We start from the raw sequence: 27,936 nt of genomic DNA, 5'->3' as shown, positions 1-27,936 counted from the left end.
TGGTAACCTAACACTGTTACTAACCTATCTGAAAACTACAGTATAACTGCACTACACCTACACTATTACTATACTATCCTTACACTATTACTATGGTAACCTAACACTGTTACTAACCTATCTGAAAACTACAATATAACTGCACTATACCTACACAATTACTATACTATCCTTACACTATTACTATGCTAACCTAACACTGTTACTAACCTATCTGAAAACTACAGTATAATTGCACTATACCTACACTATTACTATACTATACTTACACTATTACTCTGCTAAACTAACCCTGTTACTAACCTATCTGAAAACTATAGTATAACTGCACTATACCTACACTATTACTATACTATCCTTACACTATTACTATGGTAACCTAACACTGTTACTAACCTATCTGAAAACTACAGAATAACTGCACTATACCTACACTATTACTATACTATCCTTACACTATTACTATTATATCCCTATAAGCAGTTTGCTACCTGCTTCTTGGTGGGCTTTTTCATTGAGAAAAGCCTGCTAAACTACACAGACCCCCAAACATACAGATCTAGGTGCATCTCTTGAAACTTTCCTGCAGGGTAGTTCTAGAAAAATATATAATTAAAATTCCAGCCTCCACCTATCCCCTCAATAGCCGGCCAATCACTCGCCTTAAACATGCAGATACAGATGCATTTCTTCTGCAACTCCCCTGCAGGGAAGTACTAGGGCTAAATTTACTAAAGTGAGAGTTTTTAGAAGTGATGTTGCCCATAGCAACCAATCAGTTTCTACTTAACATTTAACTAACATTTTCTAGAAGATAATAGCTAGACTCTGATTGGTTGCTATGGGCAACATCACTTTTATAACTAACTTCTAAAAACTCTCACTTTAGTTTATTTACCCCCTACAGTTCTTTATCAGAATGAGGTTGGGGGTGGTGGAGTCAAGGGGTATCCTTACACTATTACTTTGCTATCCTATACTATTACTAACCTGTCTGAAAACTACAGTATAATTACGCAATACCTACACTATTACTATACTATCCTTACACTATTACTATGCTAACCTAACACTGTTACTAAACTATCTGAAAACTACAGTATAACTGCAATATACATACACTATTACTACACTATCCTTACACTATTACTATGGTAACCTAACACTGTTACTAACCTATCTGAAAACTACAGTATAACTGCACTACACCTACACTATTACTATACTATCCTTACACTATTACTATGGTAACCTAACACTGTTACTAACCTATCTGAAAACTACAGTATAACTGCACTATACCTACACTATTACTATACTATCCTTACACTATTACTATGCTAACCTAACACTGTTACTAACCTATCTGAAAACTACAGTATAATTGCACTATACCTACACTATTACTATACTATACTTACACTATTACTCTGCTAAACTAACCCTGTTACTAACCTATCTGAAAACTATAGTATAACTGCACTATACCTACACTATTACTATACTATCCTTACACTATTACTATGGTAACCTAACACTGTTACTAACCTATCTGAAAACTACAGAATAACTGCACTATACCTACACTATTACTATACTATCCTTACACTATTACTATTATATCCCTATAAGCAGTTTGCTACCTGCTTCTTGGTGGGCTTTTTCATTGAGAAAAGCCTGCTAAACTACACAGACCCCCAAACATACAGATCTAGGTGCATCTCTTGAAACTTTCCTGCAGGGTAGTTCTAGAAAAATATATAATTAAAATTCCAGCCTCCACCTATCCCCTCAATAGCCGGCCAATCACACGCCTTAAACATGCAGATACAGATGCATTTCTTCTGCAACTCCCCTGCAGGGAAGTACTAGGGCTAAATTTACTAAAGTGAGAGTTTTTAGAAGTGATGTTGCCCATAGCAACCAATCAGTTTCTACTTAACATTTAACTAACATTTTCTAGAAGATAATAGCTAGACTCTGATTGGTTGCTATGGGCAACATCACTTTTATAACTAACTTCTAAAAACTCTCACTTTAGTTTATTTACCCCCTACAGTTCTTTATCAGAATGAGGTTGGGGGTGGTGGAGTCAAGGGGTATCCTTACACTATTACTTTGCTATCCTATACTATTACTAAACTGTCTGAAAACTACAGTATAATTACGCAATACCTACACTATTACTATACTATCCTTACACTATTACTATGCTAACCTAACACTGTTACTAAACTATCTGATAACTACAGTATAACTGCACTATACCTACACTATTACTATACTAGTATCCTTACACTATTACTATGGTAACCTAACACTGTTACTAACCTGTCTGAAAACTATAGTATAACTGCACTATACCTACACTATTACTATACTATCCTTACACTACTACTATGCTAACCTAACACTGTTACTAAACTATCTGAAAACTACAGTATAACTGCACCATACCTATACAAATACTACACTATCCTTACACTATTACTATGGTAACCTAACACTGTTACTAACCTATCTGAAAACTACAGTATAACTGCACCATACCTACACTATTACTATACTATCCTTACACTATTACTATGCTAACCTAACACTGTTACTAACCTATCTGAAAACTACAGTATAATTGCACTATACCTACACTATTACTATACTATCCTTACACTATTACTATGCTAACCTAACACTGTTACTAACCTATCTGAAACCTATAGTATAACTGCACTATACCTACACTATTAAAGCTGGGGCAAGCATACTAATAAAATATTTGTCTATACCCAAAATATAAAATTATATGTGTTTGCAAACTCTACACAGATTCTGTACTGGAACTTGCAAACACACCCGGTCTTAGGGGTATCTTTGGGATGTCTCCATTCCAGTGTCCCCACAGGGTAATAGAGAAAAGAGGATAGGTAAAGGATAATAAAGGATAGTGAAGAAAACATTACCTTCATTTTGGAGAATGTTAGATGGTATACATAGTGGTTTGCGGGGGCCTCAGGGAACCGATGGGCGATGTTATGCCATACTTAATTGCAGCAGGGACATGAAGGGGTGCCAGTTGGTATATGGCAGCAGGGCAGCTATATGCTGGTGTCAAAAGAAAATCCCCGGAAAAGTTCCTGGTGGAAAGAACTTATTGGGTCACAGGCTGATGTTACACTTGACAGGAGATGGTCTAACGTCAGGTGCGGTAGTGACTTCTCAGATGGCTGCAGAGAGAAGAAATATGAGACATGTATTCATATAAAGAGTCAGAGAACACACCTTTATATGTCAGACACAAACAATACAAGAATATCTGACATTATACACAATGGGACTGATGCAGAGGTGTACGCAGGACACACAGCAGCTGCATCTTTGGACACTGCAGGAGGTGACTTGTGCAAATAGACCTCCTGCTGGCTTCTGTGATCCGCTGCTGCCTCTGAGGACACAGCATCGGGTCACTTGGGAGAACATCGGCCATCTGAGTAACCCTCAGGTTGTCTTACATCCGTAGCAGGGCCAGTAAGTCTTAAGATGCAGATACTGGCCATGGCACTTCCAGGAAACAGGGGTGACATGCTCCTGTTTTCGGGAACGCTGCCTGGCTCCACCCCCTGCCCGCCCTCAAAAATTCTCAGCCTGTCAATCAGGCTGCGGCTTATGGTGCACTGCATGTGAATACATAAGACCAGTTTTGCACATGTGCATTTTACCCACCATCGGAGCTGTACGCAAACCATTGGGTGAATCAGGCCCAATATCTGTGCACTTACTTTGCTGGGTACGAATGGGGGTGGTATCTGAAGGGCTGCCAGCTTTTCCCAATCCGTACTCCAGAAGAAGGGATGGTATCTTATTACACCATCCGCACCCAAACGTTCATCAGGGTCTTCACACACGAGCTGGAAAGAGCAACAAGACCATTACTATGTAACAGTTGAGCTGCAAATTAAATTGTGATGCATATATCTAGATAATTGTTATAGTAACTATTATTAACTTATAAGACCAAACAAGCAGCATATAGCCACATCAGATGAGTTTTTAAGAATAAATGTATGACAGCTAATAGGTCTCTCCACCAAATCATTTTACAGAAGTGACAAAAATTGTCAAAAATGTATATATGATGTCTGTGTTTTAAATGATGTGTTGTCATAAACTGTGGCCTCAGGGCCTGATTCAGAAAGGAACGCAAGGAGGCAGACACACGCACCCGGCCGCTGCGAGAATATGCTAATGAATGCATACGCACGGCAATCGCAGCAGAATAAGCAGACGCCCAGCACTACATAATATCACCCACTTCCCTTTACTTGCGCCCTCTATACCTGGCTACAGTGGAAACATTGATAACATTGAGAACCATCGGACCCATACGCACAATAGTGGTTGACCTGACCCTCCCGCAGACATAGCAAGACTTCCTGTGTGCAACTAGACCTCAGGCTGCCAGGGAAGGCAGAGACACAACACCATAACCAGACACGGTTGGACACCTGTCCCCTGTCTTAGCCGTGACTCCGTCCATACGTACAGCATACGGACTTCCGCACACTTGGATTTGGGACTGTGAGTAGGAGTTAGCCATTATCTCACTGCCGCCTGGACTATCCTGCAAGTGAATGAGCTCCTGTACACCTGGTGCTCCTTTTTGATTCTACGAGGGAGAACTGGTGCACTACAAATACCCATCCAATGCCAGTGTACATTAGGTAAATCACTGGACATATTGAACACCTAAACTTCATACAGGAAACATTATAGTCGGAGACTCAGGACTATTGTTCAGTGTATCAGTAAGTGAAAAAACTTTTCTACTGTGGAAAAGATACCGTTATATGTTGATCCCAACTTCTAATCACGTGAGTTGGGGTACGCTTACCTTTCAATCTTTCGTGTGACACATGGTGAAGTATTTTTAAAGATACCTTTATGTATATTTATTATTCACGCATTAAGTGAGTTTATGGTATGCTCATTCCTATGAGTTATGGTGGTGAGGATCTATCCTAGTTCGATTGATTGACATCTACTCTTGGAAATAAAAAACAGACATCACCCTTTTTCCTTTCCAGAACACATAAGGATAAATTTATATTTTTTGTGTATTAAAATTACTTCACATATGGTCTTTTTGTTTGTGTTTGAATTTCATATATTCCACGGAGTGTATCATCTCTAGAAAAGGAGAAATCTCCATGTCAACGACCTCTATGATTTAAGTATATTATTTATATCTGTATCGCCTTAGATCTTTTTCACAACTGTTTATTTTATGTTTTATTCTGTATTCTTTTACTTGTCTGGGCAGGTATAGGGATTTAGATTGGGCTGACACAGTTATCGTGCGCCAGAGTTCTACCTTTTTTTACATTTTGTGGGACCTCAGGCTACGTCCGCCGCCACAAGGGCTTAATTATGCACACCCTTGATACACCGTCCAAATGCACAGGCACGCCGGCGTTTGCCCGACCACTCCCCCGCCACCACCCACAAATGGCACTTCCTGTCAATCACTTGTCCCTGGGGCTGCGGACATCCTGCCTAAACATACTCCATCTCACTGGCCAGTTCGCGCACGCGCACTGTGATGCATACGCATGCACAGAGCAAAACCATCAATTGCATGCGTCTGCATCCGTGCGTTCCTTGCTGAATCAGGCCCTCAGTCATGCCAAACAGCCCCTCTCAGCGTCTTTTTCCCTCAAAATGTGCATCTTATTCGCACAGATAAAACAACTAGAATCTACAAAACTAGGGCCCGATTCAGACCCGGACGCTAAGCTGCGGACGCTCGCTATGGGCAATTGTCGCCCGTCTGCGCATGCGTATGCGATGCAGTGCAAAAGCCGGTCATTGCGATCGGGAATCGTGCGCTTGTTGTACACAGACTGAGCGCTACTTTGAGTGACAGATAGTGCCGTTTGTGGGTGGTAACAGGGAAAGGTGCTTGTGAACGGGGGAGTGGTGCATGCGAACGCAGGCGTGTCTGGGCATCAAAATGGCATATAATGGGCATCTATAATTTGCATGGGGGTATCATTGTAAACGTCACTTGGTTGTATTTCAGCCTGCATTGAATGCAGTGCTTACGGCGGGGTAGGGTCTACCTCAAGCGCTGCGTGCAGCTCCGATGGCTCTCGATGTTACTGAATAATCATACACTTCCTGGAGATGATGTGGGCTAAGAAAGAAAAGTGGGCGTCTTTATACCGGTGTGCGCTCACTCTGCCGTCGCTCTCTAAAACATAGAGGGCGTCCTTACACCAGACAGTGCGATCGTGGAATTTGCATACCCGGCCTCTGATGAATGCGAGAGTGCTGCTTAGCGTACGGGTCTGAATCGACCTCCTAGTTTGCTAGATTACACCTATCAATTTCATATACAACATTTGTACATCTGTGTGCCACTGAGTCTGATTCTGTAAACGCATTTTCTCATGCCAAGTTGTGTTGCACTTTATCTGCAACTTTGTACGTGATTAAAACAAATTCCTGTGTGGTTAACGTTGCAGCCCAACATCTTTAGTACACTTTGGGCTCTATTTATTAACATTATTTTTACTAAAATAAAGTGAAAAAGGGTGTTTTCACACCCTTTTAGTATCACCTAAAGTTACTACAGGGCAAATGGAGTAGAATTCGTAAAATTCTACTCCAACCCCTAATTATCACTTATTTTTAGTAACCAGATCACATTTCCCATAATTGTAATGGGAAATGTGATCTGGTCAAAGTTACTCAAAATAAAATGTGAAAAAATACCGGGGAAAGCCCTGTGATAATAACGCCACCTGGAGGTGGCGTTATCCAGGGTCTCCCCAGGTTACCAGGGTGCGGGGCTTAGCGACGGTCAGTTGGCGCATGCGTCGGCACTTGCCACAGTATTTTTTGCCAAAATACCGTGATAAGTGTGCGGAGGGGATTCGCAATGCAAAATCAGTCGGTAATATCACAGTACAATCTGCATTACAAATGCGGATTGTAGTAAATAGAGCCCTTTAAGTGGTGTTTCCTTGTATCTATATAAGATGCAAAATTTAAAGAAAAAGAGACTATGCTACACCTCTCATTAGGCTCTGTAGGAAACATATATCTGGCTCCTGAAAAGGTGGCCAATAGGCCAGAGCAACCAATGTCAGTAGGCCCTGTATTGTATTAGTATTACCCACAGCCTACCTTTAATGTGTGTACATGTTGGTAGTGGCGCCATATAAATAAAGGATAATAATAATAATAATAATAATAATAATAATAATAATAATAATAAGCTGCTCAATCACTTCAGTAATATCACTCAGGAGCATTAAAGGGAGGGGTTATTCTATTCAAGAAACAGAAAAGGTATTCCCCAGCACTGGGAATGAAATCAGCAATAAGATTTGAAAAGCTACATGGGGATAGACAATTCGGAGATCTCAGTTGCAAAAAATATGGCTAAGCCTCCAGGCCACTTCGCAGCGTCTCTGTATACTGGAGGTCCCTAATACTTAGTCAAAGTCTGGGGCGTGGAACCCCAAAGAAGCCGGCGAAGGCCAGCCACCCCAAGGCAGCACAACAGCAAGAGGCTAAGGTGATAAGTGTTAATAAGAATAAAGCAATAACTATGGGCTAAGCATCACTTCTACGATGCGGTACATCCCAACTGACATCGGGTACATTCATTACCGCAGTATGTACCAAGAATTTCGCAAAGGACTGCTCTTCCGATAAGAGCTGTCCTTTGCGATGCTGCCGGGCAGAGGGACTTCCGTGTTGAACACCCAGAAGTCCTACTGCGCATGCGCAGAAGGTCGCGGAGGCTCATGGGAGGGATCCGATTGGATCCCTCCCAGCCAGGAGTGTCGCGATAAGAAGCCCATGGGCTTCTATTGGGTAACGCCTGAGGGTGGCATTACCTAGGGATGCGAAGCACCAGAATGCATTGCATGGCACAAAAACTGCATTTTCGGGGGTTTTACCGCATTTTACCCTTTAGTACATCCCGCCCTATGTGTTAAAAGGTGATACACAGGTGAAAGTTGTAATTAAAATGCTAAAAAGAATAGCATTAGTAGAGCACTAAACCCTGGATTTTTGTTATTCACCGGGTCCAGCAAGATTTAGGGCCCTGATGTATGTATGAGACAAGGAAAGTGTATTGCAGCCGTGTGGGTGGGCTGTTGTCCTGGGTTTATTGGCAGGTACTGAGGGCCTAATTCAGACCTGCTCGCGAGCGCTCGCAAGCGGGTCGATGTTGCCCAAGTGCGCATGCGCACAACAGCGGCGGCTCCGTCGTGCGCATGCGCGAGACCCCGAATAACGACGGCTAAGCCGTCGTTAAGGGTGTCGCACCAAAGGGGGTGTGCTGTCAATGGTGATTGACAGCACGCCCCCTTTGGTGGGCGTGCCGGGGGCGTGGCTGCCCAGACGGAGGCGTTCCCATGGGAACACCTACCGCCTGGGGCCGGCCCCACTAACATCACTAGTGATGTCTGGTGAGTGAATCTGTGTTTTGAGTGTTTATAAGTGCAGCATTCATGTAAAACCAGCACTGGTACAGTGGGCAACTGTTTACTCTGCTTGCTATGTGCAGGCATATAAACACAAAGGTTCATGATGCTAAATACACAGGTAGCATATAATCATACTGTACTTGCCAACTCTCCCTGATTGTCAGGGAGACCAATCAGATTCTACTAAACATTTATCTAGCACCTTCTAGAAGATAAAAGCAATTATCTGATTGGTTGCTATGGGCAACATCTCCAATTCTAAAAACTCTTACTTTAGTAAATATACCCCTAGCAATCTCCATGATTGCACCTTACACCCACTGTGAATCTATCTATCTATCTATCTATCTATCTATCTATCTATCTATCTATCTATCTAAATCAAGAAAGGGATGAATCCTGCACCAGTATCTTTATCATAACTAATATTTTCAATGGTCCTTATCTCAAAATAGCTCAAATCTGTAGTTACATGTCTCTACCGTATAGTTATATGGCTTCTAAGAGGTGCTACCCACCAGTGGCGGAACTAGAGGCTGTGCAGCCAGTGGCTTGCAGCAGGGCCCGCTGTGGTGCAGGGGCCCATAGCCGCCACTGCACCCGCCCCTAGTGTCCCCACAAGTGTAGTGCCGCCTGCAGTGGGAGTGGTCCGCACTACACAGTAACAAACACAGCCGCCAGCGGTGGCTGTGTGTTTGTTATAGCAGCCAATGAGAGTCAGACAGACTCTCATTTGCTGCTGCATCCACAGTGGGAGCCAGCTGCAGATCACACATGAGCTCCACCTTCCGGCTCCCCCCAGCAGTGGGTGATGGGAGAGACATCATGACGTCTCTCCCATCATGCAGAAGAGAAGGCCTGGAGGAGCAGACAGCGGCGGTCACGGCAGGAGCGGGGATTCAGGTGAGTTTAAGGTTGTTGTTTTCTTTGCGTGTGTGTAAGGGGGCACTGGAACTGGCACAGCATAGGAGGGGTGCTACTGGGGGCAATGTATAGGGGAGGTGGCCGCTACTAGGAGCACTGTATAGGGAGGCTGCTACTGGGGGCACTGTATGGGGGGGGTGGCTGCTACTGGGGGCACTGTATAAGGGGGGACTACTACTGGGGGCAATGCATAGGGGGGATTACTACTGGGGCAATGCATAGGGGGGACTACTACTGAAGGCACTACTGAGGGCACTGCATAGGGGGAACACTACTTGGGGCACTGTATATGGGGAACTACTGGGGGCACTGTATAGGGAGGCTGCTACTGGGGGCACTGTATAGGGAGGCTGCTACTGGGGGCACTGTATAGGGAGGTTGCTAATAGGAGCACTGTATAGGGAGGCTGCTACTGGGGGCACTGTATGGGGGGGGTGGCTGCTACTGGGGGCACTGTATAAGGGGGGACTACTACTGGGGGCAATGTATAGGGGGGATTACTACTGGGGCAATGCATAGGGGGGACTACTACTGGGGGCACTGCATAGGGGGGACTACCACTGGGGGCACTGCATAGGGAGGACTACTACTGGGGGCAATGCATAGGGGGGATTACTACTGGGGGCACTGCATAGGGGGGACTACTACTGGGGGCAATGCATAGGGGAAATATTACTGAAGGCACTACTGAGGGCACTGCATAGGGGGAACACTACTTGGGGCACTGTATATGGGGAACTACTGGGGGCACTGCATAGGGTAGCTGAAAGCATATTCTTGCACCTGGGCCCACCACTCTCTAGTTCTGCCACTGCTACCCACTAGTCAATTTTTACATATATCACAAAAATAAGAAAGGTAAGTAGTTTCGAGGGTGCACTAGCGACCACGAAAATATAATTTAAAAGTTGTAAACTTTATTGGTATGTATTAAATATATCAATCTTATAAGTTAAAATAGGTGAAATATAAAATGAAAGAACATGAAAAAAAGAATGAAAAAAAGTAGTGTATTGAAATATATGTTTAACAAAACAACCGTTGTATGTGTCGTTCTGTTTCCGTATATCACTTATCGCAGCAAATTGCTTACTAGTAATCACACACTGTTATGGCTTAGTTTTGTGCGTCATAGCCATATAGTTTAATAGAATGTTATTCCCTCACATAGGGAGAGATGGGTATTTGTGTGATCTAGCCCTGTAATAATAATGTGAAATAGAGTATCTTCTGCAGCATCGACTGGTTTATTTGATAAAGGGCTAGACTACACAAATACCCATCTCTCCCTATGTGAGGGAATAACATTCTATTAAACTCTCTGGCTATAACGCACAAAACTCATACCCATTTTACACCAGAGCTAAAACCCGGGTTATTGCAGGGTTTACCCGGGTAGCTCCTTAGTGTAAAAGGGGACTGGGTTGGATACCCGGGTGGAGTAACCCGGCAATCTAACCCAGGTAATTTGCAGGGTTTTACACGGGAATTACCCGTGAAACCCTACAGTGTAAACGGCGTGATCCAGGCCACGATGACCTGGATCGTGCCGCATGCCTGTCAATTGGCCGGCTTCAGTGGTGCTTGGATATGACGTCATCTCCAAGCGTCCACTTCAACACTGGAAAAGCCGGGTCACTGCTCAGGTGTGAACGACGCCGACTCGGGAATATCCTGGGTCGGCGCCGGGTAAATTCCGGGTCTGATTCGGTTTGGAACCCTGTTCCAACCTCCGAGTCAGACCCGGAATTTAGGTATAAAAACAGTATAAGACATAACAGTGTGTGATTGCTAGTAAGCAATTTGCTGTGATAAGTGATATAAGGAAACAGAACGACACATACAACGGTTGTTTTGTTGAACATATATTTTAGTACACTTTACTATTTTTCATTCTTTTTTTCATGTTTTTTCGTTTTATATTTTACCTATTTTAACTTATAAGATTCATATATTTAATACGTACCAATAAAGTTTACAACTTTTAAATTATATTTTTGTGGTCGCTAGTGCACCCTCAAAACTATTTACCTTTCTCTTCTTATTTTTGGGATATCTATCTATCTATCTATCTATCTATCTATCTATCTATCTATCTATCTATCTATCCAGAGATATATTCATTCAAATGGGATCATTAATATCACTTCACTGCATTGGTTATAAAGCACAATGATCCCTATGACTACATGCATTTTCTAAAAAGTATCAGTGTGGTTTTCCTCAACAAATAGATCTTACTAACTGCTTGGGGCTCATTTACATTTGGATGTAAGTCAGTATTATGGCACGCCTCTCAGATGAATCCATACAGTTCACTTTACCGCCGCGCTCAGAGGTGTTGCTTTCACAATCTCACTGAAAAGCTTTTCAAGTATGTATATAATGTGTCCCACTGCCATTACTGTCCCTCTTTTATATTGTCTCACTAACATATTCCATCATTGTAATTAATATGTGCTTAATAAGTTTGTTTTAGTTTGAATTTAGAATTATTTTGAAGGTTTGTTATGTTGTGTAATAAAAATGTGTCACCTCTGTATTTGTTTTGCTACCTTTGGGTGTTACTCTTTGTAAAGGTTTCTATTTAAATGTATTGCTTACATTTCCTGTTTCTCATATTAAATGAGTGATCTTGCAACCTGAGCAGCATACTCAGCACTTACTCACACTCACCTTTTCAATGATGTCTTGCGCATCAGGATGTAATGAAAAGCTCGGGAGGTCAAGCAGCCGGCACAGGAATGGGGATTCTCCAGTTAGCATTTGGAACAGTACGATTCCAAATGAAAACCAGTCTGCCGCACTGTTGTACCCAAGGAAATCTTCCATCTACCAAAATAAAGACTTAATTTACTACATGCTGTAGGTTATTCTCTATAATGTAAATATAAGTCTGAATAGTAAACCCTGTACTAAAATCCCATACATTGGTGTAAGAGTAATATATCCCTGGGGGTATCCAAGGGTGCATTGGCCCACTGAGAACACGGGACATTTCCTGCGGGGCCAGCCAGGCTCGGAGTCGCCCCAGTCCTCCCTCTCTCACAGGGGATCTGTGGCCTGTATATCAAAGCCAGACAGCTGCTGGGCACTTGGACCCAGCAAATTACCGGAGGCACGACTTCCAACCTGCACTTGGGCTTTATCTCTGCTAGAAGTGGTATGGGCATGTTGTTGGAGTGATACGAGTGTGTTGCGGAAAGTGGCTGTATACACAGATGCTGAATCGAACACATTGTGGATGATCTGCACCTAGCATAGGGCTGGTGCAGATTTCAATTGTGCGACCGATAGTGGTGTCTAATGGTGTAGAACTGCTGGGTACAAAGTCACAGTTGCGAATAAGATTGCGTCCACCTTTGAATCAGGCCCTCTGTCCTTAAGACCTGCAGAAATGGCTGTTTCCGACTACTTAGGCCAGAATTAAATATATCTTTTGAACAAGGCTGTAAAGAAGGAGCAATTGAAGCAAACATCCTAATAGTTTTCTATGGGGACAGCATTAAGGGGCTATTTAACAATCTCATCATTTTGCAGCGTGTATCTGTTAGCTAAGGCCTTCCAAAGATGGTGATAGCCCACTTTCCCCTATGAGGGAATCCTGGCTGGAAAGGAAACGTCTGATCCCTCATGGTGGGCTGGAACTTTTCCCGGTGCACATCACTACTGTATTTTGCTTTGCGTGACTGGATAGTCCGAACCAAGAAGTAAAGTATTAGCATTAGCTTTCACTTTACATTTTACCATTCTCAGATACGGGGTGTAAGTTCATGACAAGTTCATATAGATGGCGCTGCTTATCGGGTACAAACTCTGGAAAGTTTCACTTTCTGGAACTTATATGCACCATTCCATTTGACCGCATTTTTGGCGTTGTTGCATCACGCCCACTCCCTCCTATTATAGAGTTGGGTTATAAATATAACTGGCTTGCTACTGGCTAGGAGATATACAGTGGGAGGAGCTAAGACTTCAGTAAAATTTTCTAAAAGTGTTCAAGCCCCTGCATTAATCTCATTACTCCATGGTTCCTGTGTGCTCCAATGGACTTTGAGAAAAGTATATAATGTGAGTAGAAAAATCACCCATCTATTCTTGCTTCAATCCATCCCAAACGCTGCTGCTGCAACACTGATTTATGTCTTCTGACACTCCACCACTCGGCATATTCCTACTGTGGCTACCTATCTCTACCAGAACCCAATTCTAATTACTCAACCTCAACATTATATTAGCCCTCTACAACGCGGGGCTCTTCATGAAATACTCCCCCTCCTGGCCTCTTAGATATCCTTCTGACATCTGCCTCAACTCACCTGTAAGAACCACCTCTATGAGACTCCTGTATCATTACCCACTAAAATAATTCCCTATCACACTCATTACACTCTCATCCAGTCTTCACAGCCTTATACACTAACATTAAGCTACCAATATGTGTTTGTACTGTAGGGTAAAATGAGAGCACATGTAGGAAAGAGAACATAGGGGATGGGTACAGGATGCCAGCGCTCGGGATCCCGGTGGTCAGAATCCTGACGCCAGCATCCCGAGCAGGTTACAATCCCAACGGCTCTAGGTAAGTAACCCTAACCTAACCCCTATCCCTACCTTTAGTCCTCCCTTCCCAGTGCCTAAACCTAACCCTCCCCCCTTAGAGCCTAACCCTAACCCTCCCCCTAGTGCATAATCCTAACCCCTAACCTCGCTACTTACATTCGGGATCGGGATGCCGGTATTCTGATAAGTGTCAGGATTCTGGCGTCTGCATTCTGAATGCCAGAATCCCCACTGTCAGGATTAAGAACATATCCCAGAACATAGATAGTGTCCTGGTCATACCACCCAGGCATATGACACACGGCTCTACAGCTATGAGGCAGATGACTAGTTCATTGCAACTTGTTTTCTGTGTTTTTCTCATATGTTACTGTAAATTTGGGGAATTATTAGACTTTTTTTTATATTACATGGGTTTCATATGATTCATCCACAGTGAAAATAACCATAGTCAGAATGTATGACATAACATTACACCTGTGATGACATTACACTGCTCACATTCTGATCAGCGATATTCTCCATGGTGATGAATTACCTACAGCACTTTTACATTATACAATACCAAATGTTACATAGCTTTTTTCTGGTCCCTTGAAAACCAAAAAGTCTGACGCTCCCTCTCTCTCTTTCTATCAATATAGAGAAATAAATAAAGAAGGAGATTGCAACCCAATTTTGTGTTATATTATTGTGTATACAGTGAATCCGGAAAGTATTCACAATGCTTTACTTTTTCCACATTTTGTTACGTTACAGCCTTATTCCAAAATGGAATAAATTAATTTTTGTCCTCAAAATTCTACACACAATACCCCATAATGACAACATGTAAAAAAAAGGTTTTTTTTTTGAGAATTTTGCAAATTAAATTAAAAATAAAAACACGGGGGTGCGGCCTAGCTGTTGGGCAGTACGGACGTGTCTCCTCTCAGCTCCCTGGAGAGTCCCTCTAACTACTGGTCCCTGTGCCTCCCCTTGTTACCCTGAGGGTCCTTGGCCCCTTCTTATACATTAAAGGAGCTGCTCCCCCCTTGCTTGGGCTCCGTGAGCGGACTCGTGGCTTCCGATTCACCTGCGGCCTAGGTCACCTCCAGAAGCCGCGGGCTAAATTTCGGCCCCCGCCGGCGCGTCTTGGACCAGTGCCGTCGCGGAGGTTTACTGCTCTATCCGCGGCTTGCCTCTCCTCTGCAGCCTTGACGGGACCCCAGGTGAGACTATACTTACCCCTCCTGAGCCTCTGAGACCCCTAGGAAGCGGCCGCAATTGCCGCGAATCGCAGGTGGTGGCCATTTTGAGGCCTCCTATATATTATACTATTCATAAGAAGCTCCACGGAATAAGGCCTGTGGCACAGGCAGGTGTATATGAATCCTGCCCAGGCTGCTGCTTGCTCAATCTGCTTTGCCCTGGCCTGGCCACTGGAGACTCTGACCTGCCCAAATTTGTAATAAGGCAACAAGCCTTACACTGATAACTTGTATTAAAGGAGCTTATGTGCTAGATTGGTGACCTCCCTGCACTCTGTGGCTACTAAGCCCTAGAATGCATGCCCTGACAGCTTCAACCATGATATAAAAACATGACACTGAGGGGAACCTGAAATATGACACCCACTTTCTGCTAAGCCTGGTATTCCACCTTTTCCTTATTGTGCCAATCTGTTCTGATATGTATCCTCATGGGGAGAAAGAATACAGCTAAATGCCCGGCCGCTACTCCAGCTAAGAAATCATCTAATTCTGCATTCCATACTCAATTTGGTGTTTCCACCCCTGCGACTGGTACTTCACCAGGTTCTACCTCTCCACACATGGCATCGGGGGGCTCAGATGGAGGCTCTAACCAGGAGTCCCACTCACCTCATCTAACCCCACCTGCCTCTACTCAATCGTCCGATATAGGGGAGATTCTGCAACATTTACGGTCCTTACCGACTCGGCAGGACATTCAACAAGATTTGCAATTACTAGAAAAACGGATTCAGGAAACAGTCCAGACTCACATCTCCTCCATCCGCTCAGATCTTACCCACGTGGCAGAGAGAGTGGTTGCCTTGGAAGAACATGTGGAATCTGTTGATACCCAGCTTGGCGACTGTAACACCTTGCTCTCCCGGCACTCCCGTATATTGTTGGCGATGCAGCGTAGATTGGACGATATTGATAACAGGGGTAGACGAAATAATCTGCAGATTCGGGGGGGTCCCTGAAGATATCCCTCAGTCGGGAATTGAAGATGCTCTCACTAAAATATTTAATGAACTTCTGCATGCTGACCCTGATGCACGGATTCATTTTGATCAAGCCCATAGGGCATTGCGCCCTCAAGGTATGCCCTCTGAAAGACCCTGAGACATTATATGCCGATTGCATTATTATAAGGTTAAGGAGCAAATTCTACGACATGCCAGACAAACAAAGGAGATCGACTTCAATGGATGTCCAGTACAGATTTTCCAGGACCTTTCATGGTCAACGCTCCAACAGAGGCGTCTTCTCCGTCCTCTCACAGAGGAACTACATAAGCGGGACATTAAATTCCGATGGGGCTTTCCGCTAAGTGTGCAAGTAATGCATGAGGGGAAGCTCCATATTCTTCGAGAACCTGCTGAAATGCCCCAGTTTTGTTCTTCTCTTGGTCTGCCTGCTATTTCAGTCCCCAATTGGCTGGATTTATTGGATACCAGTGCCCCTGTGCCACCTCGTAGGGAGTCCTGGCAGCAAGCTCGAGGCTCCAGATGTAGACCGGGAAGAGATCCTACAGCTGAAAGTGAGGAAACTACCTGATCAGGACAGTATTATGGTCCGTAACATCTTATTTTATGCTCGATGCCTTTTGTGGTCTATTTGTTGATCTATGCTGTTTTTCCTACACATTCTAGGTCACTTAATACTTTTACACTTCCATTTAAATGTGATCCTGTTAGATGTTTATGTGGGTCGCAATGGGCCATGAGCAGTTCTTGTTTAACCTGATTATTTAATGTTTATTTCTAATATTCTAGATTAATGTTTTCCTATTGATTTTATATATTTTACTGATCTAGGCGAATACTTGGCTTTAATATTATTTTAATTTAGATAGGTCCCTTTTTGTTTTTGGACCTATTTGGGTGTCATGTTCACTATTACCCTCCTATTTCCCCCTAATCCGTTGTGTATACAATGTCCATGGGCCCCTTAAGGGCATCCATGGCCTTTATTACGGAGTTTTGTTCTTACTACACTAATATCTTCAGTTTTGAATTGAGATTTAATCTAATGTTACAATATCCTTTGTTTTTTAGGATTTGTTCCATGTTTTTTTTGTTTTTCCTTTGTTTTCTCTCTGCCTTCCTTCCCTTTTGGCTCTTATGTGTCCCCTCTTCTCCCAATATTTCTTTGCTGGTAGACCCTCTCTGCATGCAGGTAACTGTTCTCTGTACCCGACAAATAAGACACTCTCCTACACACTTTAAATATGGCTAAGTTATCTATTTTTTCTAACAATGTAAAGGGTCTTAATATACCGGAGAAAAGATCCCGTCTTCTACATATGTTACATATGGATAAGGTGGATATAGCTTTTCTCCAGGAGAGGCATTTTAAGAAAGGTGTGGTGCCATCTTTACGATCTCGTTATTTTCCAGTGGGGTATTTCAATGATTTCTCTGAAGCCAAGGCTAGAGGGGTGGCCATATTGTTTTCTAAACATTTGGTACTCTCTGATACCTCAGTGGTCCATATTGGGGATGGTAGAGGATTATTGGTCAAGGTTACCATAGCTAATCAAAAATATTCTCTGGTAAATTTATATGTACCCAATAGAGGTCAGTCTGGCTTTCTACGTAAGTCATTAGAAATGATAGAAGATCAGTTGGAGGGCATCCGAGTGGTTGGTGGAGATTTTAACTGGGCTCTGGAGCCCTCTCTTGACTCCACTTCTGGTTCTCCACGCACCTCTTTTAGAGAGACTAGGAAATTCAGACTGACTCTACACGATTTCCAGTTGGTAGATACTTGGAGACTTTTACATCCATCAGAGAGGGATTACACTTTTTATTCTTCCCCTCATAAATCTTATTCACGCATTATTTTTGTGTAGATCATTCCCATCTAGATCTCCTGGCAGATGCCACTATTGGGCAGATTACTGGTTCTGACCATGCCCCTGTATTTTTAACCTTGTATCTATGTGATCCCCCCCTCGCCAGTGGAACTGGAAGTTTAATGAGCAATTCCTCCGTGATTCTTACTGTAAAGATCAAATTGGGGAAACCCTGAGAGAGTACATCTCTCATAATGTCACCGACGATGTCTCATCAGTCTCAATCTGGGAGGCTCACAAATGTGTTGTTTGGGGGAAATGTATTTAGTTAGGGTCCTATCTCAATAAAAAGAAAACTGAGTGTAGAGACGCTTTGTTATCTAAAATCCAGATGCTCGAACTTACCCATAAATCTACTATGTCCTCTGATGTATTTGTAGAACTTCAAAAGGCTAGAGATGCTCTTAATGATTTACTATATGAAGGGGCTAGGAGAGGGTTTCGAAGATGCCGCCATAAATATTATCGTTGGGGGAACAAACCAGGCAAAATGCTGGCAAGGGCTCTTAGAGCTCAGAGATCCCTGACTTATCTTCAACGTATCAAGGATCACACAGGTAATCTCTGCCATACCGACAAAGACATTGCAGCAGTCTTTCAGACTTTTTACTCTGCCCTCTATAATCTAGGTCCGGATAATGAGAATTTAGATCACGCAGCTCGGGTAATGCAGATCCAGAAGTATTTGGAAGAAATAGACTTCCCTATTCTCCCCGAAGCGGTGACACAGGCTCTTGACTCCCCTTTTACAGAAGACGAATTATCTGTTGCCATCAAATCTTCCCCATCCGGTAAGAGCCCTGGTCCTGATGGCTTCACACTGTCATACTATACCAAGATACTCTCTTGCCACTTTTGTTACGGGCCTGTAATGCAGTTTCAGTGCATACTCCTTTCTCAGATCAATCGCTTGCAGCACACATTACGGTTATCCCCAAGGAGGGCAAGGATCCATTACTACCGGCGAGTTATCGCCCGATATCTCTTTTAAATGTAATTGTCAAGCTTTATGCGAAGCTTATAGCTAATCAGCTTAACCCTCATCTCCCATCTATCATCCACTCTGACCAGGTGGGCTTTGTCCCAGGTAGGGAGGCGTAGGACAATACCACCAAAGTCCTTGATTTAATACACCATGCAGTCTCCTCTGATATTCCCATGGTGCTCCTCTCCACTGACGCTGAAAAGGCTTTTGACCGGGTGGATTGGAGTTTCATGATAGGGGTGTTGAATCGCTTAGGTTTGGGTGCAAGCTTCCTTTCTAAAATTTTGGCCCTATACAGAGCCCCTTTGCCCCAGATACGAGTGAATGGGATCTTGTCGGCCCCAGTCAACATATCAAATGGTACTCGTCAGGGCTGCCCTCTCTCTCCCTTGGTTTTTGTACTTTGCATGGAAGCCTTGGCGAGAGCAATTAGAGCGAACCCTAGTATCACGGGTCTTAGGGTGGGTTCACGAGATTATCGCCTTGCCCTCTTTGCGGATGATCTGCTAGTGATAGTAACTAATCCGGTTACTTCTCTCCCTAATTTAATGAAAGAATTCCAGCGTTTTGGTGACCTCTCTAATTTTAAGATTAATTATAGTAAGTCTGTTGTCTTAAATGTTACCGCTTCGGTTGAGACAGTGTCCGCACTTGGTACCTCCTTCCCCTTTAAATGGCAGACTTCTTCTCTTAAATACTTAGGCATATTTGTTCCTAGATGTTTATGTGACCTGTTTGCCCTTAATCATACACCTTTGCTAATTTCTATTCGTAAAGAATTGGATAAGTGGAGTTTGCAAAAGTTTACGTGGCTAGGCCGCCAAAATATTATCAAGATGAATATTCTTCCGCGCCTCTTATATTTGTTGCAGACCACACCGGTTGCCCTTCCCTCGAGCTTTTTGTCAGAAGCACATACCCTCATCCAAAAGTTTGTCTGGGGGGGTAGGAAGCCCAGATTTAAACATGAAGTGCTTTTTAGGCAGAAATGTCAGGGAGGCCAACAATTGGCAATAATATCCACTTACTATCAGGCCATTGTACTCGGTAGAGTTCTGGATTGGACTCGGGGCACAGTGGGTAAGCAGTGGGTGGAGCTGGAGGCAGAATCGTCTAATCTTCATTTGAGTACTTTGCCGTGGTGTTCTAAAATTGCTCGTTCCGCACACCCAACAGTGGGCCCCACTTTAGAGATGTGGAGAATATTGCGAGTTAAACCCGAAATATCTTCAGTGATGTCTCCTCTTACCCCTATCTTATATAATCCCCTTTTCCCTCCTGGGACTTCTGGGTGGTTTTCTTCCATATGGTCTGCTGCAGGGATTCTTAGAGCTGGTCACCTTGTGGCCAATGGTAAATTCATACCCTTTTCAGATTTATGTGCCAATACCTCTCTTACAAACCAATCTCTCTGGGCCTACAATCAGATCCGACATTTTGTCTCTTCTCTGGGGGGTCCTTCAGTAATTGCTAGGGATATGACATCCTTCGAATCTATGTGCTCGCATCGGCAACCTCCTACACATATAATCTCGGGTATATATAAGATTTTATTACATAACATGTTTACTGGAGACCCTCTTTTTGTAAAGGCCTGGGATAGAGATTTTATTAAAAAAGATATACATATCAATTGGGATAGAGTGTTTCTAGCTACTAATTCGTGTTCCAACAGTTTAGAGGTTTTGGAAATGCAATATAAGGTCATGACAAGATGGTACCGTTGCCTGATTATTCTCCACAAATGCTATCCCACGGTGTCCCCTCTCTGTTGGAGGTGTCTTGGAGAAACGGGTACGATGATGCACATCTGGTGGGATTGTCCACTAATTATCCCCTTTAGGCTTCACTGTACCATCTGGTTCTGATTTTTGGTTGCTCTCACATGCATCTGACCCGATCTCTCTCTATAAAAAGTCCCTCCTTAGTCATATTAATAATGCGGCAAGGGCGGTACTCCCAGTTCATTGGCGCTCCCGGACTCCTCCTACTCTCTGGTCTGATGAGACAAAGATTGAACTCTTTGGCATGAATGCCAGGCGTTATGTGTGGAGCAAACCAGGCACCGCTCATCACCAGGCCAATACCATCCCTACAGTGAAGCATGGTGGTGGCAGCATCATGCTGTGGGGATGTTTTTCAGCGTCAGAAACTGGGACACTAGTCAGGATAGAGGGAAAGATGAATGCAGCAATGTACAGAGACATCCTGAATGAAAACCTGCTCTAGATCTTGACCTCAGACTGGGGCGACGGTTCATCTTTCAGCAGTACAACGACCCTTAGCACACATCCAAGATATCAAAGGAGTGCCTTCAGGACAACTCTGTGAAAGTCCTTGAGTGGCCCAGCCAGAGCCCAGACTTGAATCCAATTGAACATCTCTGGACAGATCTGAAAATGGCTGTGCACCGACGCTTCCCATCCAACCTGATGGAGCTTGAGAGGTGCTGCAAAGAGGAATTGGCGAAACTGCCCAAAGATAAGTGTGCCAAGCTTGTGGCAACATATTCAAAAAGACTTGAGGCTGTAATTGTTGCCAAAGGTGCATCAACAAAGTATTGAGCAAAGGTTGTGAATACTTATGTACGTGTGATTTCTTAGTGTTTTTTTTTATATGAAATTAGCAAAAATCGCAAAAAATGTTTTTTACACGTTGTCATTATGGGGTATTGTGTGTAGAATTTTGAGGACAAAAATTAATTTATTCCATTTTGGAATAAGGCTGTAACTTAGGGGTCAGGGAACTTTTTTACCTTTTACCCCAAAACATATTTAGATACGCCGACATTACCCCCTTGATTTGAAAGGAAGGAAATCATATAGTAGTGCCCCCATAGTTATGCCCCTATAGTAGTGCCACCATATAATGCCCCTGTAGTAGTGCCCCCATAGTTATGCCCTGTAGTAGTGCCCCCATACAATGCCCCTGTAGTAGTGCCCCCATATAATGCCCCTGTAGTAGTGCCCCCATAGTTATGCCCCTGTAGTAGTGCCCCCATATAATACCCCTGTAGTAGTGCCCCCTATAGTGCCCCTGTCCTAGTGCCCCCATATAATGCCCCTGAAGTAGTGCCCCATATAATGCCCCTGTAGTAGTGCCCCCATATAGTGCCCCTGTAGTAGTGCCCCCATATAATGCCCCTGTAGTAGTGCCTTCATATAGTGCTTGTACAAAAAAAAAAAAAAAAACCCACTTACCTTAATCCCCGCTCCTGCATCCGCTGCCGTCCTGTCCGCCCGGCTGCTCCTCAGAACTATGGTAGAGACATCATGACGTCTCTCCCATAGTGCGCAAGGAGAGAGGCGGAAGCTGGAGTTCAGGAGAGCACTCCAGCCTACAGCTAGGCATCGCTGCAGGAAAAGAACCAGGCGCCTGCTGGTAATAACATCTCAGCAGGCATCCGGCTTAGAGCCTCCCTGCGGCATAGCCGGACATGCATATGAATCATTCTATATTATATATTATAGAATGATTCATATGCATGCCCGGCTGTCCGTCCATTACCCCCAGGAATTTTATTTTTACCCCATGTGGGGTAATTTACCCCTGTTCCCCGACCACTGCTGTAACATAACAAAATGTGGAAAAAGTGAAGTGTTGTGAATACTTTCCGGATGCACTATATATTAGCAAGTTAAATAGCTGAGATATGTTGCATTCATACACTATAACTGTGGTTAGGTCGCCCAGAGTAAGACATGATTACTATTTGTAGAAGTCTACTTGCTATTTAGTATAACTATTCATATAAGACATCCTCTATAACTCACCTCGGGGGCAATATAGCCTGGTGTCCCTGCATAGCCAAAGGCGACCAGACCTCCATGCATGTTGTTTGATGCAAGACCCAGATCTGCAATTTTAATATGACCTGCACCATCAATGAGGATGTTCTCTGGTTTGATGTCTCTGTGAAAAGGAAGATTCTACATTTTCTATCTGTTCAATAACTATTTCTATCAACATATAGTTAAATAAGCTGTTTGGTGGACAATCACATGATATAACTTGCAATTACACCTTTCAATATGCACTAAATCACTTTAAGGGTTTTCCCATCAATCAATTTTACTAAATCCTGTATGTTAGCAAAAAAGTACTTTAATGGGAGTTCATTCCCTGGAAGTCCCACCAATATAGGGGACGTCTGACAGGTGTCTCTGTGGCTTTGAATTAGAGAGCGTGTGGAATGCAGTGTCAGACTGGCCCAGCAGGGGGCAGGTGAATTCACTGTGCAATACAAGGCTACATCACCCATTAGTGTTTTCTTCTGTTCTTATAATCTGTTGAGGCCCTAACTTGTTTCAAGTGGGGCCCCAGTTTTGGAGCTGTAGGGAGACCTGTGCCTGTATGAGACCCGGGACCTGGTCACCTTGATTCAGGATTATTGGTGCTGTGGCTGTCCCTGCCTTTTATATGATTCATGGTGACTGGCCCCTCCCATGAGACCAGCAGGGCCGCAACTAGGGGGGGGCTGGAGGTGCACGTGCACCGGGTGAGCCGCTGTACCTGGTGCCAGTGACCTCCAGCCCGGCGCTGCAGAGAGGCTCCAAGCCGGACGTCCGCTGGTAATATTTATTACCAGCGGGCGCCCGTCTCCTTCTCTGCAGCGACGCGGTGTAGCCGGAGCCGGAGGCTGGAGTTCTCTCCCGAACTCCAGCTTCCGGCTCTCCCCACGGGCACTATGGGGGAGACGTCATGACATCTCCCCCATAGTTCCAAGGACCAGCCGGCGGACCGGACGCGACGCTGGATGCAGGAGCGGGGTTCAAGGTAAGTATTTTTTTTTTTAATAAGCTGCACTACAGGGGCATTATTATGGGGTCAGGGGCATTACCACAGGGGCATTACTATGGGGGCATAGGCAATAAGGGGCATTACTAATGGGGCATGAGCACTACAGGGGCATTACTATTGGGGCATGGGCACTACAGGGGCATTACTGTGGGGGCATGAGCAGTACATGGGCATTACTGTAAGGGCACTACAGGGATATTACTATGGGGGCATGGGCAATACAGGGGCATTACTATGAGAGCATGGGCACTACAGGGGCATTACTATGAAAGCATGGGCACTACAGGGGCATTAATATGGGAGCATGGGCACTACAGGGGCATTACTGTATGGTGGGCACTACAGGGGCATTACTATGGGGGTATTAACATATGGGCATTACTATGGGGGCATTACAATATGGGCACTACTGCAGGGGGAATTACATGGGGGGCGCCAAATTACTGTCTTGCCCCTGGTGACAAAAATCCTAGTTTCAGCCCAGAGACCAGCCACCAATAAGCAGCACTCCTTTCTTTTCCCACTACTCCAATATGGTCTCCTTACTCTCTCCTCTCTTCTCCATTATTGTTTTATTAATATGTAGTGTTTAATAAATGTGTCCATTTGTAAACATAGATACTACACAGTGTTTCCCAAACTCATTATCAATAGATGCATAGGTTTATTTGAAAGCAACGTAACATATCAGGGGAATAAAAGGTTGCGAAGAGAAATCCGAGTGAATCCCTCTGCCACCGACACACTGCGAGACCATTATCCATACGCAAGTGGGGAACTCAGGTCATGTGCAGTCGGACAGGTCAGCTTCTGTAGCAGTGGTAGGTATTGCGGGAACAGCTGCTTTTCAGAGCAGTACTGACCCACCACCACAGTAATACCCACCACCACAAATCATGAGTTGCTACAATGAGAAAAGAAACATACTTACCGATGGATGAAGCCCTTAAAGTGAAGATGTTCCAATCCGCAAACCATTTCAGCTGCATAGAAACTGGTAGAGAAAGAAAGGGAACATATGTAACAACCCCAGAAAGAGTTTACATACAGAATTACACCTGTATCTTTTCTTATGAAACTAGTCTCACTACATAAACACATAAAACACTGGTAACCATTGGTGGCTCCTACCTGTTGTTTTGATGGGGACTGCCACTGTGTTGTCCACATGAACAGCACTGTGATGTAGGGGCAGAAAAAAAAGGAGGCTTGTGCACCCCAGCTTCTAGGGACTGCATCGGCTGCAGCCCCTGGAAGCATCACAGCTGGCAGAAAGGCAGGGGAGTGGCTTCCCACTGGAAGCACTATCTGCCAATCGCGGCCGAGATTGCATTTCCAATAGGAATCCACTGCAATCACTGGGGCTCACTTGTGGTGGCAGATCTTTACTGGGGGGGCTGCAGCCCCTGGGTAAAATCCACCACTGCTGGTAACAGCTCACACCAGCTGCTCAGGAGGCGTATTTGTCTTATGTGATAGCTCACATTCAGATCTCACCTGGTTGTGTCTGACCATCAGAAAGAATAGGCTTACGTAACAGTCAGTGCAGAGTGGTAATGCTGACATGAGGATATCAGGGCACACACCACTGCCAGTTGGGCCTTTCATGCATGACTGTGACAAGAATGTGATGTGCACATTTTATGTATATTATGTTACCACATTGGTGGATATCCTACTAGGTAAAACATAACAAGATTTTGGTACTTACCGATAAATCCCTTTCTCAGATTCCATAGGGGACACTGGAGAGCATAGACAGTGGGGTATAGACGGTGCTGAGAGAGAGCTTGGCACTTTAATATTAAAGAAGTTTGACTAGCTCCTCCCCCTCTATACCCCCCTCCAAGCTTCAGTCTTAGAAAACTGTGCCTGAGAAGAGCTGAGAAAAACAAACCGAAAAGAGGAGGCGAAGCAAGAACACAAAACATAGGAAAAGGTTGAAAAATAGTATTACACGCAGAGACATCCAAATCATTGTCCGACAGACATCAAAACGTTGCAAAAGAAATGGTAGTTGCTTAGATCAGCTTAATTGCATAACACAGGTGCTTGTAAAGGGCGGGGTTTACTCTGAACACAGAAAAAAAAGAGATTTTCCCCCCAGCACACTGCAGCAAAAACAATACTTAAATCCTACATGATAATAGCGATTCAGAGGTATTAGTTACATACATTTGCAACTATATGAATAAGCGCCAGGCCAATCGTCAAGGCTCCTCTATACTGGCGTCCCTAGCATTAAGGGGTTCACATCCGAGAAGCAAGGCACCCCAAAAAACACTTTGCGTAGAACACTGCCCTCAATTCCAATCTGTTTATTAGCAGATTCGTTTCCAGTGATATCCAGCGGCCGCAGAAATGCTGTTCTTGAATGACCTCTTCACATCCTCTCAGACTCGCGTCTGTGGTGAAAAGAGTCCCATCCCAAACTCTGAATGTTTCCATCCAGTAGGAGTATCGAGTTCAACCACAGGAGAAGGGGAATCCGAGTTCTGGGACTTAACTTTACCTGATGGTGAAGGAAAAGATGGGATTTTGTTCACAGAGATAAGGACTAGCCGAAAAATCTTGGGGAGAAATAATCCGCAGGAAAAAGCCTCTGACGCCCTGTCCATTTTTCACCCGGAGTCGAATGTAAACATGCACCGATACCAGATGATGACGAAGGACTGTCCTCACAGTTTCCTGAAAGGAAATTGCTTTTACCTGATGAAGGAAAACTTTCTGACATAAGGTGTCCATGATCATATTCTGAAACAGAAGCTTCTGCGTTGAAGCCTATGAGATGTGGGAAAATTCTGCAACAACCCACAACGAAGATATGTGAGTCACTGAGACGATCTGCAGTAATTGGGCCTGGAATGGGCCATCAGTAGAAGATCATCCAGGAAAGGGCTAATAGTAATTCTCTGTTTTCGAAGGAGAGTCGTCATCACTGTCCTGAGCTATGTGAATAACCTGAGGACTGATGATAAGCAGAAGATTAAGTCTGGAAATGAGAGATCCTAAATATGAATCTCGGAAATGTCTGGTGAGGCAGATCGCAGTCCAAAACTGAAGGGACTATCCTGAATTTGAAAATCCTTAGGAATTGATTGAGATTCTACATTTTCAGAGTAGGTCTGACCAATCCGAAAAGCTTCGGAACTACGAACAGACTGGAGTAAAAGTGATGTTTGGGAACCGGGACCACCACTCTCAAGGATAAAAGCTAGTGTAAAGTTTGCTGAAAAACTATACTCTTGTCGTTGGAAACAGGCAAACCTGTAAAAAAAACCAAGGTAGAGGAGACGACTAAAAAGTCAAGCTTGTATCCTTAGTTATGAGACTATGGACCCAAACATCCATACAAGAGACCATCCATACTACTCTGAAGTCCTGAAGACTCGTGCCCACTTGGGGTCCCCCAGTGAAAGGAAAACCCATCCTGCACTAGGCTTAATAGTGGACCAAACCTCATGTTGAGTAGATGTAGATGCAGCTCTGCCCAGATATACAGAACACGGGAAGTAGATGGTCCTAAAGAACTGAAACGGGGGTCTAAATAAGAACCTCTAGGGAAAGGAGCTGCAGACGGAATATAAGAGGATCTACCTCCATATCTTTAGATACACTGCAAGAAAAACACTATCCCGAATGAAAGTGTTTTACAGCTTCCTTGATACTGCACTCACCTTTATGCGGATTACAATGACAGGACACAGTATGACACCTGCTTCTGTACAAATGGACTTGAGAAAATACATCCGATGTCTTTAAAAGACATGTCCCCAGGAACCGGTAGCGTAGATGTACCCAAGCTGACAAAGGAACATAATCCTGTTGTCCTAAATTGGATATGCAATAGCATGTACTTTATTTCTTTTTTTTTAAAGAAATACATTCTATGGAGCAGGACTGGAGTCCTTGACCTGTATCTGCAATGCTGGCGGATTGTATAAAATAAAACCTCTATTCCATGTGAGAATGGTGGTACATGCCATGGTATTGTGACCTGGAAGCTCCTCTCTTTCCAAGAAGCCTCCAGCACACCAGAGAGAAGCTATTGTGTAAGCCACAGCGTTCTACACT

At 43.9% G+C, this 27,936-nt stretch overlaps 1 protein-coding gene across 1 annotated transcript in view; it reads right to left on the bottom strand.

Moving 5' to 3' along the window:
• Positions 1-3,095: 3,095 nt before the first annotated feature.
• The window catches only part of LOC148431225 (protein kinase C delta type-like), a gene marked incomplete at its 5' end in the record, with an annotated part of 89,817 nt that continues 64,976 nt past the window's right edge, over positions 3,096-27,936 (bottom strand). The window contains 6 exons of the mRNA XM_088466192.1: positions 3,096-3,224; positions 3,777-3,905; positions 12,102-12,257; positions 22,836-22,974; positions 24,794-24,856; positions 26,375-26,643. Coding sequence (XP_088322318.1) covers positions 3,096-3,224; positions 3,777-3,905; positions 12,102-12,257; positions 22,836-22,974; positions 24,794-24,856; positions 26,375-26,643 — 885 coding nt within the window. The remainder of the gene's footprint in view (positions 3,225-3,776; positions 3,906-12,101; positions 12,258-22,835; positions 22,975-24,793; positions 24,857-26,374; positions 26,644-27,936) is intronic.

The sequence above is a fragment of the Taudactylus pleione genome, unplaced genomic scaffold, assembly GCF_031769625.1.
Source record: "Taudactylus pleione unplaced genomic scaffold, aTauple2 ptg002628l, whole genome shotgun sequence".
Lineage (NCBI taxonomy): Eukaryota > Metazoa > Chordata > Amphibia > Anura > Myobatrachidae > Taudactylus > Taudactylus pleione.
This window is presented reverse-complemented; position numbering and strand designations above follow the sequence as displayed.